We start from the raw sequence: 16,813 nt of genomic DNA on the forward strand, positions 1-16,813 counted from the left end.
TTTTGAGATATAGTTTTTCATATGTGACGTAATTTTTCTGCTGTTTCAGAAATTTCATATGTTCAAATTTTTAATGCCTTTTCATCATCGTATGTGACGTAATTTTTAATGCCTTTTCACCGTCGTATGTGACGTCATTTTCATAATTTACTGCGTTGAGGCCTGGACTGAGTCGGGTGTGTCTATTCTGTGTTGGTCATTCATTATGTATTCGTGTTTGTTTTATGTAATGAGTTAATACTTCAGTTTCATTATGTATATCTGTTATATTCATTTGATAAAATTTACTGTTTGCAATAGCATTAATTGTTCTAAATAATTAGGATGATCTTATCCCAAGCATACAAACTTAGCCGTATTTGACACAACCTTTTTCAACTTTTGATCTTCAGTGCTGTACAACTTTGTACTTTTTTTTTCGCTTTCGATCTTTTATATCTGGGCGTCACTGGTGAGTCTTGTGTGGACGAGGCGCGTTTTTGGCGTATTAAATTTTAAACCTGATGTTTTTTGTTATTCATTAATCATGTGTTTCTTTGTCTAATACGTTTTCCTATTTATTTGTATTGTAGTCCTGTAATGTTAGGTTGTCATTTCTATGTTATATTTAACATTGCCATTAAAGTGCGAGGTTTGGCATGCCACAAAACCAGGTTCAACCCACCATTTTATTCTTTAAAAATGTCCTGTACCAAGTCAGGAATATGGCCATTGTTATATTATAGTTCGTTTCTGTGTGTGTTACAATGTAATATTGCGTCGTTTGTTTTCTCTTATTTTTGAGTGTAAATTGACATTTCGATAAGACGTGTCACGGTACTTGTCTATCCCAAATTCATGTATTTGGTTTTGATGTTATATTTGTTATTCTCGTGGGATTTTGTCTGATGCTTGGTCCGTTTCTGTGTGTGTTAGTTACATTGTAATGTTGTGTCGTTGTTCTCCTCTTATATTTATGCGTTTCCGTCAGTTTTAGTTTGTTACCCCGATTTTGTTTTTTGTCCATGGATTTATGAGTTTGAACAGCGGTATACTACTGTTGCCTTTATTTAAATAGGACAAACAAATTAAAAGTGTGAAATTATTTCTAGAATGAGACAATTACGGCAAGTGCATTTGCATCAAAGCTCTTTAATCATATGCATTTGTATGTAAAACTGTTTTTCCTTTATGTTGCATCGGAATTAAACGCATTTATTCTTAAACCAGTTGTTGGCATTACACGGGTTATGATCTTCTCATATATTTTATGATGGTATAATACTAAACCCCTAACGGGAGGAATTATATTTAATATTCATGTGATGAAGACACAATCCTTCACTCAAGTTAATCAATAACTGCTAGTAGTCCTTTGTAAATGTTTGTATAATGGTCATTTAGTTTAGTTTCTTTTGTTACCTTTTCAGACATGGGACTCGGACTTCTCTTGAACTGAGTTTTACTGTGCTTATTGTTGTGTGTTTGTTTTTTCTAAATTGGCTAGAGGTCTAGGGGAGGGTTGGATATCCCCCTCCGCATGTTTGCGCCTGTCCCAAGTCAGGAGCCTCTGGCCTTTGTTATTGTTGTATGATTTTTAATTTTAGTTTCTTGTGTATAATTCGGGTTTAGTATGACGTACATTACCACTGAACTAGCATATATTTTTGTTTAGGGGCCAGCCAAAGGATTTTTCCGGATGCGGGAGTTTCTTGCTGCATTGAAGACCCATTGGTGGCCTCCGGTTGTAGTCTGCCCTATGGTTAACACATTCCTCCTTTCCATTCTCAATTTCATTGACGAATCTAATGGTTTATGAATAACAAAATTTTATGCTATGTTTATTTTAATTTAACATTTTTTTTAGTTCACTATTTTAATTTTTTTTTTACAGATGAGCACAACTAACTTTACCAAAGAAAATGCATTGGTTGAATTGTACAGCTATGTACAGAAATACAGTAATGAGGTAAGTTACATAAAAATCCATTATTTACTTTGTAACGACTGTTAGATGGTAAGTTTTTAGTTATGATCAAGGTGATTAGGAAGTTCAGTAAGACAGACACATTCAGTTGAAAATAACATTTTCAATTCAAAATATCTTGATATAGTTAATTAAGAAAGACAAAAAGTAGTTTTGAAAGAAAATGAAAAATAAGACACGGCTACTCTAGGCTCTATTATAAATATTAAAATAGCGCGCAACATCCTATTAAACTTTAACTTTGTTCTACTTAATGAAGTTACAGAGACAAGATTTAGATAGGCAATTTCAAGTAGCTGCCTCAGTTTAACCATTCTAACAGTTTGTGATTACGTTACTTTAAGAGGAATCACTAGTCTATATAAAATAAGAAGATGTGGTATGATTGCCAATGAGAAAACTCTCCACAAGAGACCAAAATGACGACACAGAAATTAACAACTATAGGTCACCGTACGGCCTTCAACAATTAGCAAAGCCCATACCGCACAGTCAGCTATAAAATCCCCAAAATGACAATGTCAAACAATTTAAACAAGAAAACTTACGGCCTAATTTATGCAAAAAATGACAACCACTGAATTACAGGCTCTAGACTTAGGACAGGCACATACATAGTAGAAAGCCAATGTTTGATTCAGTCCTATAAGCATTGAATTATCTTATTAGCAAGCATATACTTTGGTCCTCCCCTCTATGCATGATCTATTAACTTTGAAACTTTTGCTAAGTTCACATTGTAAAATTTGAGTATGTTATCCAAGAGAATATCCAAAGCAATAATATTTGAAGAATAAAGTCGTTATCAATATTAATATATTTGATATTTTATTCAGATAAATGAAAGTTTGGAAGCTGAAAGTTTGACTGAAGCACAAGAGTTTCCAGAGAGACAAGATAATGTGATTACAAATACTACAGTTCCCTCCAACGTTTGATTGACATATTTGAAATAATACTGTAAACCAACTCATTTTCGCGATCGATTTATTTTCGTAGCTTTTTTAAGTAAAGAATCAACGCAAATATAAATTATCTCGAATTTGGAAAACTTGCATCTTTCCCTATTAAAGGACATCAAAGTAAATCACGGAATTAAATAGCAGTGGTCTAGATCTAGAAAAGGTAAAATACAAAATGAAATATCCGCGAAAATAAATAGATTTACAGTAACTAAGCATTTATTTCGAGCAGAACTATGTGAAATGGAACCTTGTTCGGAAAAACAACAATATGCAAATTCAATTTACTGAACTTTTGGAGTAACATTGAGTTGCTATCCAATGATATAGCTTAGAATTCTTAAAATGTAAAAGTAAATATTGCTATTTTTCTGTCTGAAATGTGGATTTTGTCAGACCAAAAATATTGTTTAAAAATGTATGATTGGGTATTGTTTTCTGGTTTTACAAGAATAATCCATGTTATCATCTTTTAGTATGAGCTCATAGAACAGAGTTCATAATATTTCCTATAGAGGAGAGAAAAAAATATAAAAGAAACAAATATGATCTAAATGTATTGCTTTTGCATTCATAATTTACTTCTTGTGTGCACAAGATTTCATATTCGAGAAATGGCAAAACAAATCAGACACAGTACATCATGTATGTTGTGCTGTCAGTGTTACATAATAAAAATATTACATTTTTTGCATAACAAATTATTAGTTTGATTAGTTTTGAATCTGTACAAGTTTTGAATTCATATGAAGCATACTGTCTTAAGTTGATAATGGCAAATATGATGCAAATTTAGAATGGCTTTTCATTATAGTACATCAGTTGCTTTATAATTGTACCCTATATGCAAATACATTTAATACAATTATAGTATTTTATGTTGTGTATGTAATTTTTTGGATTTTTTTTTATGTTATAAGACATTTTATATAAAATCATATCTTTTGAAATCTTTCATCTTCTAAAGGATCAATAATACAACCTATATAGTTTATTGTTATGATATGCATGTAGTCAAATATTTCAGTTACTTTTTTCTGGAATAACAAATCAAAATTAAAAGTCTCGTGGAAGAGTTTGAATTCAAATTGTATAAGGTTTCGCATTTTTATAGTCGCTTTTTTAAATAAATATGTGTTCATCTGTTTTTCTTAGTCATTTTTATATTCATATGAAGAGAGAGTTATGATTATAGAAAGGTTCATAGAGGTTTATAATGATATGATATTTTCGATCCTTATAGGATAGCAGGAGGTTTGGCTAGGTATAAAACTATGTCCAATGCTTTTGGTACCAAATCGATACGGCAGTTGTTATCAAATAGTCCGTAAACACTCCCAAACGTGTCCTTCCCCCCAAACGTGTCCGATTCCCCCAAACGTGTCTATTCTCCCCAAATATGTCCGTAATATTCAATATTCCCAAAACGTGTCCGATTTCAGAACCCCCAAACTTGTCAGATAATTGTTATTTGCCAAAACGTGTCCACTATTACACGCCAGAACGTCTCACGTCTTTTAGCGCTAATACATGTATGTCCTAAATGAAATCGATAACGTTTACGGCAATTCTATTAAGAGGGAAGCAATTGATGAGGTAGCCATTTATTAGCATTAGTTTGTTCAATGCCGGTTGTAAAGGATTATCATATTTGCAAATCTAATCTGTATCATATGAATTAAATCTGAAATGGCTTATTGTCCAGTTGCAAGTATTTCATGCTCATTAATAGCGAACATACAAAAAATTAAAGGTAGTTGAATTAATTGTTTACTGTGTAAATTATTTGTGTATTATAAACTCCGGTGATGTCTTTTATATCAATCCGACAGCGATCGTTCCTGCTATGAACAAAGGGACTGCTGATTTAAGTAACGGTTTCTAGCGAAGAGGTGTAGTAATACAAATAGATAAGTGTCCTAGACGAGGCACATTTTACACGGTTAAAGATGATACAACAGACTTCTGTCTTCAAATAAACAGACATTAGATAAGAATGGCACAATAAAAATATATTTTTACTAATTGCAAATTAAATTTGTACTGTATCTATTTACTTTAACCCATTGTATGCCAGAGGGCCGATTTTGGGCCGATCTATACATACTACGTTCAGTGCCAGAGGGCCGATTTTAGTAAGTCATTAGCATATGCATGGCGAATAAATAAATAGATTTCACAATTTTAGATATATTCATTATTCGTCTACACATACATGATTATGTTTGCATTTTTTATGAAGTCCATTCCCACATCTAACACAAACAGTTCTCCCATGTCACCCGTTTCTGTCTGAACAACCGCTACAATCTTTTTCCTTTCCGTTGGGGATCTTACGGAGTCGTATGCGCGCATTATTTGGTTCACGATTAGGAAGTCTTTGCTGACGCGATAAAATATGCTGTTGTGCGAGATCCTCAATTATACTTTGCAGAAATGAGAACCTAGAGAGATGTGGTGCATCACTATTTTGTTTATAATGTATATAAGCATTTGTCACCATTCTTTGTAGTAGATTGAATACAACATTTTTTCTCATACTTTCATAGTTTTTCTATCATCGACAGATGCGCTGACAAGCTGATCAGCTAAATCTACTCCTCCCATTTTTGTGTTATAATGTTCAATCAATTTCGGTTTCCCGTTATTATTAAGTTCGGCTCTACATACTGTTGATTGCGTATTTCAAGTTGCAAGTATTTCATGTATATTTAGAGAGAACATACAAGTTTTAATGTTTTAATGTTTATACAGTTGTAGTGTATAAATTAACTTTAAATTGTTGATTGCGTATTGTCCAGTTGCAAGTATTTTATGCATATTTAAAGAGAACATACTCGTTTTAATGATTTTACATTTCTAGTGTATAAATTAAGTTTAGGCTGTTGATTGCGTATTGTCCAATTGTTTCATGCATATTTAAAGTGAAAATAAAAGTTCTAATGCACAGAGAAAGGGACATTTTGACCAGTTTATATAAACATGTTTGCTTACAATTTACATACGACATAGCCGAAATGACGCCCCCACTTTTACCCAGCTTATACTGCCGGTTTAAATAAGACCTTACGACTTTATCTTTATTTTTATTGAAATGGCAAAATTATTATACATTAATAAAATAGCACGAACCAAATAACGCTTGATATAGACACGTTTGGGGGATTGGATTGGACACGTTTGGGGGATTGGAATGGACACGTTTGGGGGTTAGTTGAAAACTTGGACACGTTTGGGCGCCCATACATGTTTTGCAGTTCAGTGACGTCGATGTGGACACGTTTGGGGGGAAGGACACGTTTCTGAGTGTAACATATGTAATGCTGGCGTGTGTTGTTGATTTTTTTTTGCAGTTCAGATTTTTTGTTGTTCCCTTATTTTTGTCTAATAGTTGATGTGTTTCCATTGATTATAGAGATTTTATAATGTAAACGGATAAGCAATCATCATAAACTATATATATACAAATTTACATGAAAAAGAATTAAATATGTAACCTTTTCCTAAAAAATATTTTGTCTATAACTATTTCAATTATAAATGATTTAATAGCTTGGATGACCGAGTTGAATCAGTTATAAGATGTAAGTGTTTCAAAAATACATATAAAAAGAAGTAAAATCAGAAAAAAATACTTAACTCCGAGTAAACTTTAAAACGGAAAGTCCCTAATCAAATGGCAAAATCAAAAGCTCACACACATCAAATGAAAGGATGACAACTTTCATATATCTGACTTGGTACATGCATTTTCTTAAGTAGAAAATGGTGGATTAAACCTTGTTAATGGGCATTACACACAATTAAGAAATATTTAACGTGATGCACAGCTTCAATCTTGAATTTGTATGTTATGTTGTACCAAAAAAAAAAAGATGATTGTTATTGTTTTTTTTTTTTTTAAATTCATCAGTTTTTTTTTTATATTGCGATTCAGGAAAGTGATACACACATGTTTTTTTTTTTTATGTTAAACATTATTGAAGTGTTAAAGAGTCTGTTCCAGTTTAATGTTGACAGTTTCAAACAACTAATAATATTAATTTCACATTAAAAAACATAAACAAAATCCCACACAATCTATGATCATTAGTAGTTACCTCTAGGATAGTGGAAATTGAGTTTGTAGTTATAGTGCGGTGAATGAAGACAGATTTTCCCGAATTTAATCTTCTTACTAAACACCCAACTATATCATTTGAAAGAGGGGACCTTATTCTATAAAAATGTGCTTGTCGTAAAGACCTGATATCGTCACATTATTTTTTAAATTGAGGTCAAATGTCATCTTTACAAATCTGTCAAATTTTTGAAAGGTTTCAATTTTGACATTTGTTTTATACATTAACATTAACCTTACTCATTAACATTTTTTATCAAAGAATTTCCGAAAACGATGTTTTATAAACAAAACTGTAAAAATCCAGATTTCAACCCAATAAATATTAAGAGATAATGTAAAAATCAAGTGTCATGAAGGGAAATACTTCAAAATTATTTTTTTAACTAGCATATATGGTGTGGTATCAACCCAGAAGCAAAAGTACAGTCAGATAGGACCTCAAATTGAATTTGCGAATTCTTCTTTCTTTTTATAGACTTAAGTCATAAATCGATTGAGAGAAAACAAATCCGAGTTACAAACTAAAACTGAGGGAAACATATCAAATTTAAGAGGAAAACAACGAAACAACAGAAACACTTAAGTACAACAAAAAAAATATATATATTCCAACCACCCTTTTTCTCACCTGCAACGTAATCACTTCAAATGTATTCAATATAAAAGTAAGAACATGTGGTATGCTTGCAATAGAGACAACTCTCTACAAGAGACCATCTGACTCATTAGAATTAATTACCATATGTTACCATACGACCTTCAGCAATGAATAAAACCGCAGTTTTTACATTTCCCGAAATGATTAATGTACAACAATTCAAACAAAATATATAAAGGCCTGATAAATGTACAAAATAATAATTAAAAAACAACATAACATACACATCAACGACAACCCCTGTATAACATGTATGATAGGCTCATGACGTGAAACAGACCCATCCATTCCATCAACCACCCAACAAGACGTGTATTAATATTTCTACACATTTCACTCGCCTGGCATGGACACAGGTCTGTACAAGAAAGTTTCTGCTCAAAACCATCACATTCATTTGTGCACATAGATTTTCCTTTATCACAAACAAAGCCTTGACACAATTCATTATGGCCATGGCATCATCGGTTAGTGTCAACGATCTTCCATGTTTTATCGTAACCGGTTCAATAGAAGATTCTTTTGCATTACTGACGTAAAAAAACTGCCCGTGCCATTGAACGAAAGGTGTTTTTTTCATCTATTGTTTCGTATATGGAATAAACGTTTCACAGATGATATCGAATATGTTCCGTATGTCGTAACTGCAATCTACTTCCCTTTTCATCAAGAATGTGACCTACCACATAAGACTACTTACCGGGTATGTTATTTCATGAGCAACACGACGGGTGTCACAGGTGGATCAGAATCTGCGTTCTCTTCCGGAGCACCTGAGATCACACAAAGTTTTTGTGGGTTTCGTGTTACTTAGTCTTTAGTTTTCTATGTTGTGTCTTGTTTACTATTATTGTATGTTTGTCTTTTTATTTCTTAGCCAGGTGTTGTCAGTTTATTTTCTATCTATGAGTTTGTCTGTCACTCTGGTATCCTTCGCCCCTCTTTTAAAGAATACATGAAATATGAGAACACGTTCGGAGCTTATTTATCGTATATGGAAATATTACTATGTTGTATTTTTTCATTACGCATACAGACATTTTCTCACATGCTCACATTTTGCACATTTTAGTGAATTATTATTATATAAACTTGAAATTACTCATACATTTAGAATCATACACATAGTTTTAAGTTATGAATGGTGAAGAAATCCATCACGTTATAATTTGCCAGTTATAAATATAAAACGCCAATAAGGACACGAGCATAGCTATCAAGTTGGGAAATACAAGGGGTACAATCAAAATCACGTGATGGATATACACACACCGGAAGTAACAGTCGAGCAGACCGCTTGAAAGGTAAGTAGTCGTATTTACTTGTTTATATCAATAAAATTAAATAAATAAGGTAGTGCACCGAATGTCGGATACTATCTAGGTTTGAAATACACAATTATCCTTGCTGGAAAGCGTGCAGTTAATGCTTACACTTCGACACAGTTCCAAAATTTCACCAGATAACACACACACCTCATATGTTTTTATAACAAAATTTCTGAAAAGTCAATGTTATGGGAGTTTTTAGTGGAAAAAGAATGCATTTTTTAATTCATTATCTTTAATTTTGATTTAATCAATCAAATAATTACGATAAATGGTCGTTTGACAGGAGAATAGCCGATTTTCACAAATGATACCACACACACCCCATTAATTTAACGGATAACACACACACACACACACACAAATCGAAACTGAAGGTATGTACAAAGTTTCACGCAAAGTCAAATGATGTATTTTACTACATTATACTAAAAACATAAGTAAGAACAATTTAATATAAGCTTTAACCTATATAACATTTTAATTGAAAAGCAATCTCTCATCGCTTTAATTTTCTTATATGTCGCGTGGTGTATCTTACAAAACCTGATAAGAGGTCTTAAAAATTAAAAAGTGAACTCGGAATGGTGTTCTGTTCGACAAATCATTTTGCAACTTTCACGACCTTGATTTTTTATCGAATGTTAATCGAAGGGACTTAACGCATTTGTATAACGAAGGGCGAACAGGTTTGATTGACATACAGAACCGAAATCATCTCATTTGCATATCAATATAAATACATAAATTTCAGTTTCCCTACCGTAAAAGGGCTTTATAGCCAGTCATAGTCGTTAACCTCTCCCGTAGTAGTAACTCATGCATGACACCAACATATCTTAAAACAGAAGCGATGAGAGATAAGTTTTTAAATAGATTATATCTATTGTTAGATTATTTATATTTTTCTTATAATTTTTTATTCATTTTAAAAAAATCAATTTTCTTTCTATTAATTTATAGAATATGTCACATTTGTGCAAGCACTGTGGAAAGAAATTTAAAGGTCGAAGTGGTTTACGACAACATGAGATGAGGCATGATGGACAGGGGCCATATTTGTGTAATGAATGCAAGCTTGTTTTTTTCAGCAAGTCAAACTTTACTTCCCATTTGGCAAGCGAAAAACACCAAAACCATAAGCCATTCATATGTAAAACGTGTGGCAAGTCATTTGCAACAGATGCCTATCTGAAGAACCACTGCCTGTATGAGGACAAGGGAGGCGATCACAAATGTACCCAATGTGAAGCTACATTTAGTCGTGCATCCCATCTGAAAGACCACATGGATATGCACACAGGGATAAAATCTAACATTTGCAAGATATGCGGCAAAGCATACCGCTTCAGAAGATTTTGATCTATCCCTCTTTCTTTTCTTTTTGTTTAAATCAAGCTTTGATTTTTTTCTAGTCATTGTATGTCCTAAAATTAAAAAAAAAACATTTTACAGAATACGTAAAAGCATGGCATGATCCAATCACAAGTCGCACAAATGTTGCCGCAAATACTAGCCAAAAATTCATTATTTATACGAGATAAACTTAAATAATGAATGGTTTAGACTATAAACTCATGAAGACAACCACTTAGTTCGAACTGCATGTCATGATGATTGTTTGTTTTTACGTTCTTTGCGATTAGCTTAAATAATGTGTGTGTGTGTTATCCGTTGTTTTTTTCGGTGTGTGTGTTATCCGTTGTTTTTTTCGGTGTGTGTGGTATCATTTTTGAAAATTGGATTTTCGACAATAAACCAAGCGTTTATCGTAAAAAATTTTATTGTATAAATCAATAGTAGCGGTGTTGAATTGAGACATGCATTTATTTTGCGAAACAAATCATAAAGAAAACAATTTTATGAAATTTTGATTAAAAATATACAAAGTGTGTGGTTATCCGTTGAAAAAATATTGAGTGTGTGTGTTATCCGTCGAAAATTTGGAACTGTGTCGAAGTGTTTGCAATAACTGCACGCTTTCTAGCAAAAACAATTGTGTATTTTAAAACTACATACTAACCGACATTCGGTGTGCCAACTTATTAATCAAAATTTAATTGATATAAACAAGAAAATGCAACTACTAACCTTTCAAGCGGCGAGTTCGACTGTAACTTCCGGTGTGTGTATATCCATCACGTGATTTTGATTGTACCCCTTGAAATATACACATCGACAAAAGTGACCAACATCAGTCCAAAAATGCAAAATTTGTTTCCTACATCTTGCAGATTTGATTTATTTTCGTCTATACAACTGATATGTTCAAAACTAGAAAAGGACAACAATTGTCGTTAATAAAACGTTTACTATAAGTAAGTTACCGTGGGTAATGTTTGAAGTATGATTAGACAATTCTTTATTATTTATAGCGAACACATCATCTTGTAAACGACAGGTGTTATTAAGTCTTTTTTCAATTCAACGGAATGAATACAGATTGTTACGGTGATTTGCCTTACATGTGGTACATATCAATACAGGAAAAGGTTTGCTTTTGAAGTTGCGCATTTGATGACCAAAAGATATACCTTCTACTTCTCGTATCATACCAAAGTTAAGGCAACAGTAGTATACTGGTGTTCATAACACGTATCCTACCACCGTAACATACAACGTAACATTATGCTAAAACAAATCTTTGTTTTTGTGTACTATTCTTCCCACCAGTATACTAAATGACCTGAATATAGAATTATTCATACTCTAAGTAACAAGTGAAGATAAGTGACATCCTGTTGTAATGAGATGACATGAAGGACATACTTATAAACACTTCGTAATAATAACCATACGACATGTAAGGTAGGCAATGTTAAGCAATTGAATTTATGCGTTTAAATACATAATAAAGTTTGCTAAAGAAAACCGAACATGCAAAGTCTTAGCTTAAAGACATTTTCCAATATGAGTGAAAGATTGTATTGTATGTTATAAATTACGGTCTTTAATTAACACAATGTTTTATTGACTTGAGACAAACTGTGGCATCCTTGTATGGTCACAAATAAACCCTACGTAAAATCAAATTCAATTCACTATGGCAACTCAACATCGTAACTTTGATTAGTTTTATGATAATATTTTCCCTAGATGAGAAATTTAAGTTACTCTTGACACATACAAGAAACAAGATGAAATGGAGAATGGAAACGGAGTATGTGCCAAAGATACAACAACCTGACCATGGAGCAGACAACAGCCGAAAGTCTACAATGGACCTTCAATGCAGCGAGAACCTTCCGCACCCAGATGAGGTCTTCAGCTGGCTTCTAAACAATTTTTTCCCAAAATATTCTCCACTGAAACTACTAAGACATTTTTTTTTTAAATTTGGAAAAAAATAATTTTATTCCTAGTTAGCTAATGGCGATACACTGAAATCTTATCATTGTGACCATGTAATTTTGGGGTCCTTTATAGCTTGCAGTTCGGTGTGAGTTATGGCTCTGTGTTGAAGACCGTACTATGACTTATAGTGGTTTACTTTTGCAAACTGTGACTTATTTATTTTCGATTTATGAGTTTGACTGTTCCTCTGGTATCTTTTACAATACTTTACACTTACTCACAATACAAGAAAAGGTTTCAATATTGAAACGACACCAGAACAACAGTTTAAGTGAGAGAAACAATCGATAGCGTTGATTCATTTAAAAACAAGCCATTCGCACGGAACAGTTCGTACTTTTCTTAATCAATCAACGCTTTTCCTTGTTTTTATAATACTTAAATAGCTGAAATACTGTTATACTTGTAACAGGTCACGAAAAAATAATTTAATTGCATTCATATACTGAAAATTCCTTTAATAGAAATCTCAGTTTAAAATAACGATATTGGAAGTATAATATTGAAAAGGTGATACATTTGTGATGGAAGCATAAAAAAGGTAACGTGGTATGTTTTCGAACGAGTCAGCAATACAGAAGAGTCCAAACAAAGCGTATTTTGTCAACAATGTGTGATCATCCAGCAATTAAAAAACGATCATCAACCAAACTGTATAGTTCTGTGTTTTCCTAGGGTTTTTAATTCAATACAAGCAATTCCAATGTTACATGTTTGATTTGCAAACAAGTCTAAATGGTGTCTAGGTATGGTGTGTGTTAAATAATTGTTCAAGTGGTAAAGTTTGGGTATAACCATGTTTTAGATGATCCAATTAATCTCTAGGCTTCTTTTCCTGGATGTTTCCTGTTACCAAAGTGTGTGATAACATTTTTTAAGGGAAGTCGATGTTTTCTATAGCACTGTTCATTTCAAAGCACTCTTTTGACCATACCACTCTACCACTTTCTGTATAAAATCAATAATTATATAGACTTTTGAACCCGAACTTTCAATTGCTTTATATACAAAAATTAAAGACCCAAAAACTATACCAATACAGAACGAAATGTTTATGAAATTACAGCAAAACTTTTGACTGAAAAATTTGTATTCGTTATTGAAAAAAATTATCTAAAAATATCTGTCATTTTCTCCCTACCTGATATTACTTATTATGATGGGGACCACTCAGTTTTATTGAATCGTACGCAACTTGATTGGATTAAGTAATTTTAGTTAACATTTATACTGTTTATGCGTTTCATACATGTGTATTGATTAAATCAGAACGTGCATAAATGTGTACAGTAACTTTAATGACCTTCAAACTGGACACTGGTCATATTATGTTTTATCAATAAAAGTAAAAGTATGAAAGGCAAATATTGCAACTTCTTATGTTTTCACAAAATTTTCCAAAGACACAGTAGATACATTATTTATGAGAAAAAAAGACAGTTTACAAATAAGACGTTTTTTTCCATAATAACATGAGCAACACGACCGGTGCCGTATGTGAAGCAGGATCAGCTTAACCTTCCAGAACACCTGCGGTCACCCTCAGTTTTGGGCGTGGTTCGTGCTGTTCAGTCTTTAGTTTTTTTTATGGTGTTTCCTATTATCTACCTGTTTATCTTTTTCTTTGTTAGCCATGGTGTTGTAAGATAATTTTCGATCTATGAGTTTGACTCTCCCTCCGATATCTTTCCACCGTTTTAATTGTTTATCTAGTTCTTAACAACAACAAAAAAAGTTTTTCAGTCGCATCGGAAAATATTAATTACAACTAATTCTAAATTAAAATAGTCGTTAAATAAAGTCAAAATATTTCCGATCTGACACCAAAAGTTACTACGATCGTTTTTAATTCAATTTCGTCTACCTCACAAAATCTTTGTTAGGCACTATTGTGGATGTTATTAATAATTACAGTAGTATTATTAAACTTTATAATGAACGCAATAATTTGCAATGTCATTTTTTATTTATTTGTTAAGTAGCATGATTAAGGAAGGAAGGAAAGGAGGCAGTACAAGGAAAAGAATGTTTTATAGAGTACTTGATCATATCTTGATAACAATTTTGAGGATTAAACTTTACATGATAAGTTTTAAATATGTGAAGTGGTGTTCACATTTAGGTCAAAATTTAAATGTTTCTTCCTATGATTCAAAAAAATTCCATCAAAGTTGTTAAATTCTAGTTCACTTAATCTATATTTGGGAGAAAGGAGATGTCATTTCCGAAAAAAAATATGATTTCTTCAGTATGAATAAGTATTTTTTTTATTACAAGAGCCCAATTATTTGTTAACATTTTACTAGCAAGGATGTTTGGAGAATCTCTTTTCAATCAATTGGAAGGATAAATCAACCCTGATTATATAGTAAACATTGAAAATTAATTATCCTAATATTTTAGATAAAGAATGATACTGACTTTGTGTACTTGTGACAGAAGTAATTCTGGAAATAACCTGTTGAACCATGACGACTGATGTAAGCCCTCGAAAGCAATAAATATATATGAAGTGACAATGGAAAAACTGCTTTTATTCTTAGTAAGTGTTATACATGTAGTTAGCGCAATGTCATCTTATAAAGTCGAAAAACAAATTCTAAAGGATGAAAATGGTTTGAATGGATCCATCACCCACTTTGTTCATGATAACGTCACGAACATGTTTTATGTTGGTGCTGTCAATCGTATTTTCAAGTTGAGTAAATCGTTGGAACTTCAACAACAACTCGTTACAGGCCCTGAACCCGATAATCACTTGTGTACTGGATCTGGTTGTGATGGAAAGACGAAAGAATTGACCGATAATTACAACAAAATTTTACTCATTGAAACCAACACAAATGGAAATGATCGTCTTGTTGTATGTGGCAGTATATTTCAAGGTTTTTGTGAATTTAGGGACTTGCAAAATATAAGCAAAAAATTGTCTATGAGAATGCATACAAGTCTTGTAGCTAATTCAAAAAGTGATTCTACTGTGGGTTTGATTGTAAAGCAAAATCTGAATGAAAATATTTTATTCATTGGAGCATCATACCCAATCAGTCTTCATTGCACGGATGATGATACTAAGAATGTGTTTTTTATGAAACGTAAAGATATACCTTCTCTAAGTATGAGAAAACTTACTAGTGATGGAAGCGCCTTTTCATTGTATAAAGAAGCCTCATTTATTGAACAACAGCCTCCTTCTGCTCTCAAAATAATTTATGATAGAATCAGTAAATATATAATTGATTATGTATCAGCTTTTTCAATTCAGGATTATACATATTTTTTATCTTATCAGCCATCTAATTTATTTCAAAACTGTGAAACCAATGCAAGCCCTAAACCCTCACAGTCTAGGATATCTCTCACCTGCAATAGAGATACTCATTTTTATTCATATATTGATATACCGCTTACTTGTGGAAATACTAGTACTACAAATTATAATATAGTGCGTGCCGGAAAAACTATAATACCTGGTCTTAATTTACGGAATAAACTCGGACTTAACAGTGAAGACATTAAAAGCAGTGAAATTCTTGTTGCTCTGTTTGAAAATCGGCATAACGGAAAAACAGATTCTGCAGTTTGCATATATACAATTTATGAAATACAAGAGAAAATGAAGTTTAATATACAAGAATGTCAGAAAGGAAGTGAAGCAATGAAAGGAGCAAACTTTGACGATGGTGCCACTTGTACACATCAGGTTGGTATTCTTTATGAACTAATCCTCTAGGCATTTTATAGTGTCATAATCAGTAGAATTGAAGAATTTGTTGTATCAATTCATGACACAAAATCTCTACATGTACACAAAAATTTCAAAATCAAAGGAACAGCAACATGGAGCAAAATATCTAACTGTTATATTCTGTGCAGTCTTTATTGAATTGACTATCATTTTAATGCAGACCGAACATCTGACAAAAATTCCTACACCTGACAAGACTACATCCTTTAGTCATGTCAGTGTACTATTTGCTCTTCAAGTCATATGAAACTTCAAATTAAAAAAAAAAATGATGCATATGTTTTTTTTTTTATATGGAAATGATTTGTTTTTATTATGTGCATATATATATACCTTTTCTCTGAAGTAAATTATTTAATTTGTCATTATTTAAACAAAATTTACTTTTTTTTAATTGTTTGCTTACAGCCAACAATTCGCAGACATGTTTTCTGTATGCATTTACCTCGGTGTAACCTTTTTTGTAAAAATCTGGTGAATACACAATCGCTAAAATGGTAGAGAGAGTCAACAAACCTAAAACTCTGTCATCGGAAGAAACTATATCTTATTGTACCAGTTATACTCATGCTGACCTGAATATCCATGCCTCTTTCTTGATTGTTTACAAATGGGGGACAATCTGTAAACTTTAGCTTCAAAATGCTACTGTTAATTAGCTGCCATATTTTCAC

At 32.2% G+C, this 16,813-nt stretch overlaps 1 protein-coding gene across 2 annotated transcripts in view; it reads left to right on the plus strand.

Annotated features, from left to right (window-relative positions):
- Nucleotides 1-11,819: 11,819 nt before the first annotated feature.
- The window catches only part of LOC143075979 (plexin-A1-like), a 42,118-nt gene continuing 37,124 nt past the window's right edge, over nucleotides 11,820-16,813 (plus strand). The window contains exons 1-2 of one of the 2 annotated variants that reach the window (XM_076251596.1): nucleotides 11,820-11,845; nucleotides 14,795-16,094. In XM_076251596.1, coding sequence (XP_076107711.1) covers nucleotides 14,910-16,094 — 1,185 coding nt within the window. In that variant the 5' untranslated portion in view covers nucleotides 11,820-11,845; nucleotides 14,795-14,909. Of the gene's footprint in view, nucleotides 11,846-14,733; nucleotides 16,095-16,813 lie in introns of those variants that run through there. The other variant, XM_076251593.1, reaches the window with a different exon arrangement.

This window comes from Mytilus galloprovincialis, chromosome 1 (assembly GCF_965363235.1).
Source record: "Mytilus galloprovincialis chromosome 1, xbMytGall1.hap1.1, whole genome shotgun sequence".
In the NCBI taxonomy this organism is placed as follows: Eukaryota; Metazoa; Mollusca; class Bivalvia; order Mytilida; family Mytilidae; genus Mytilus; species Mytilus galloprovincialis.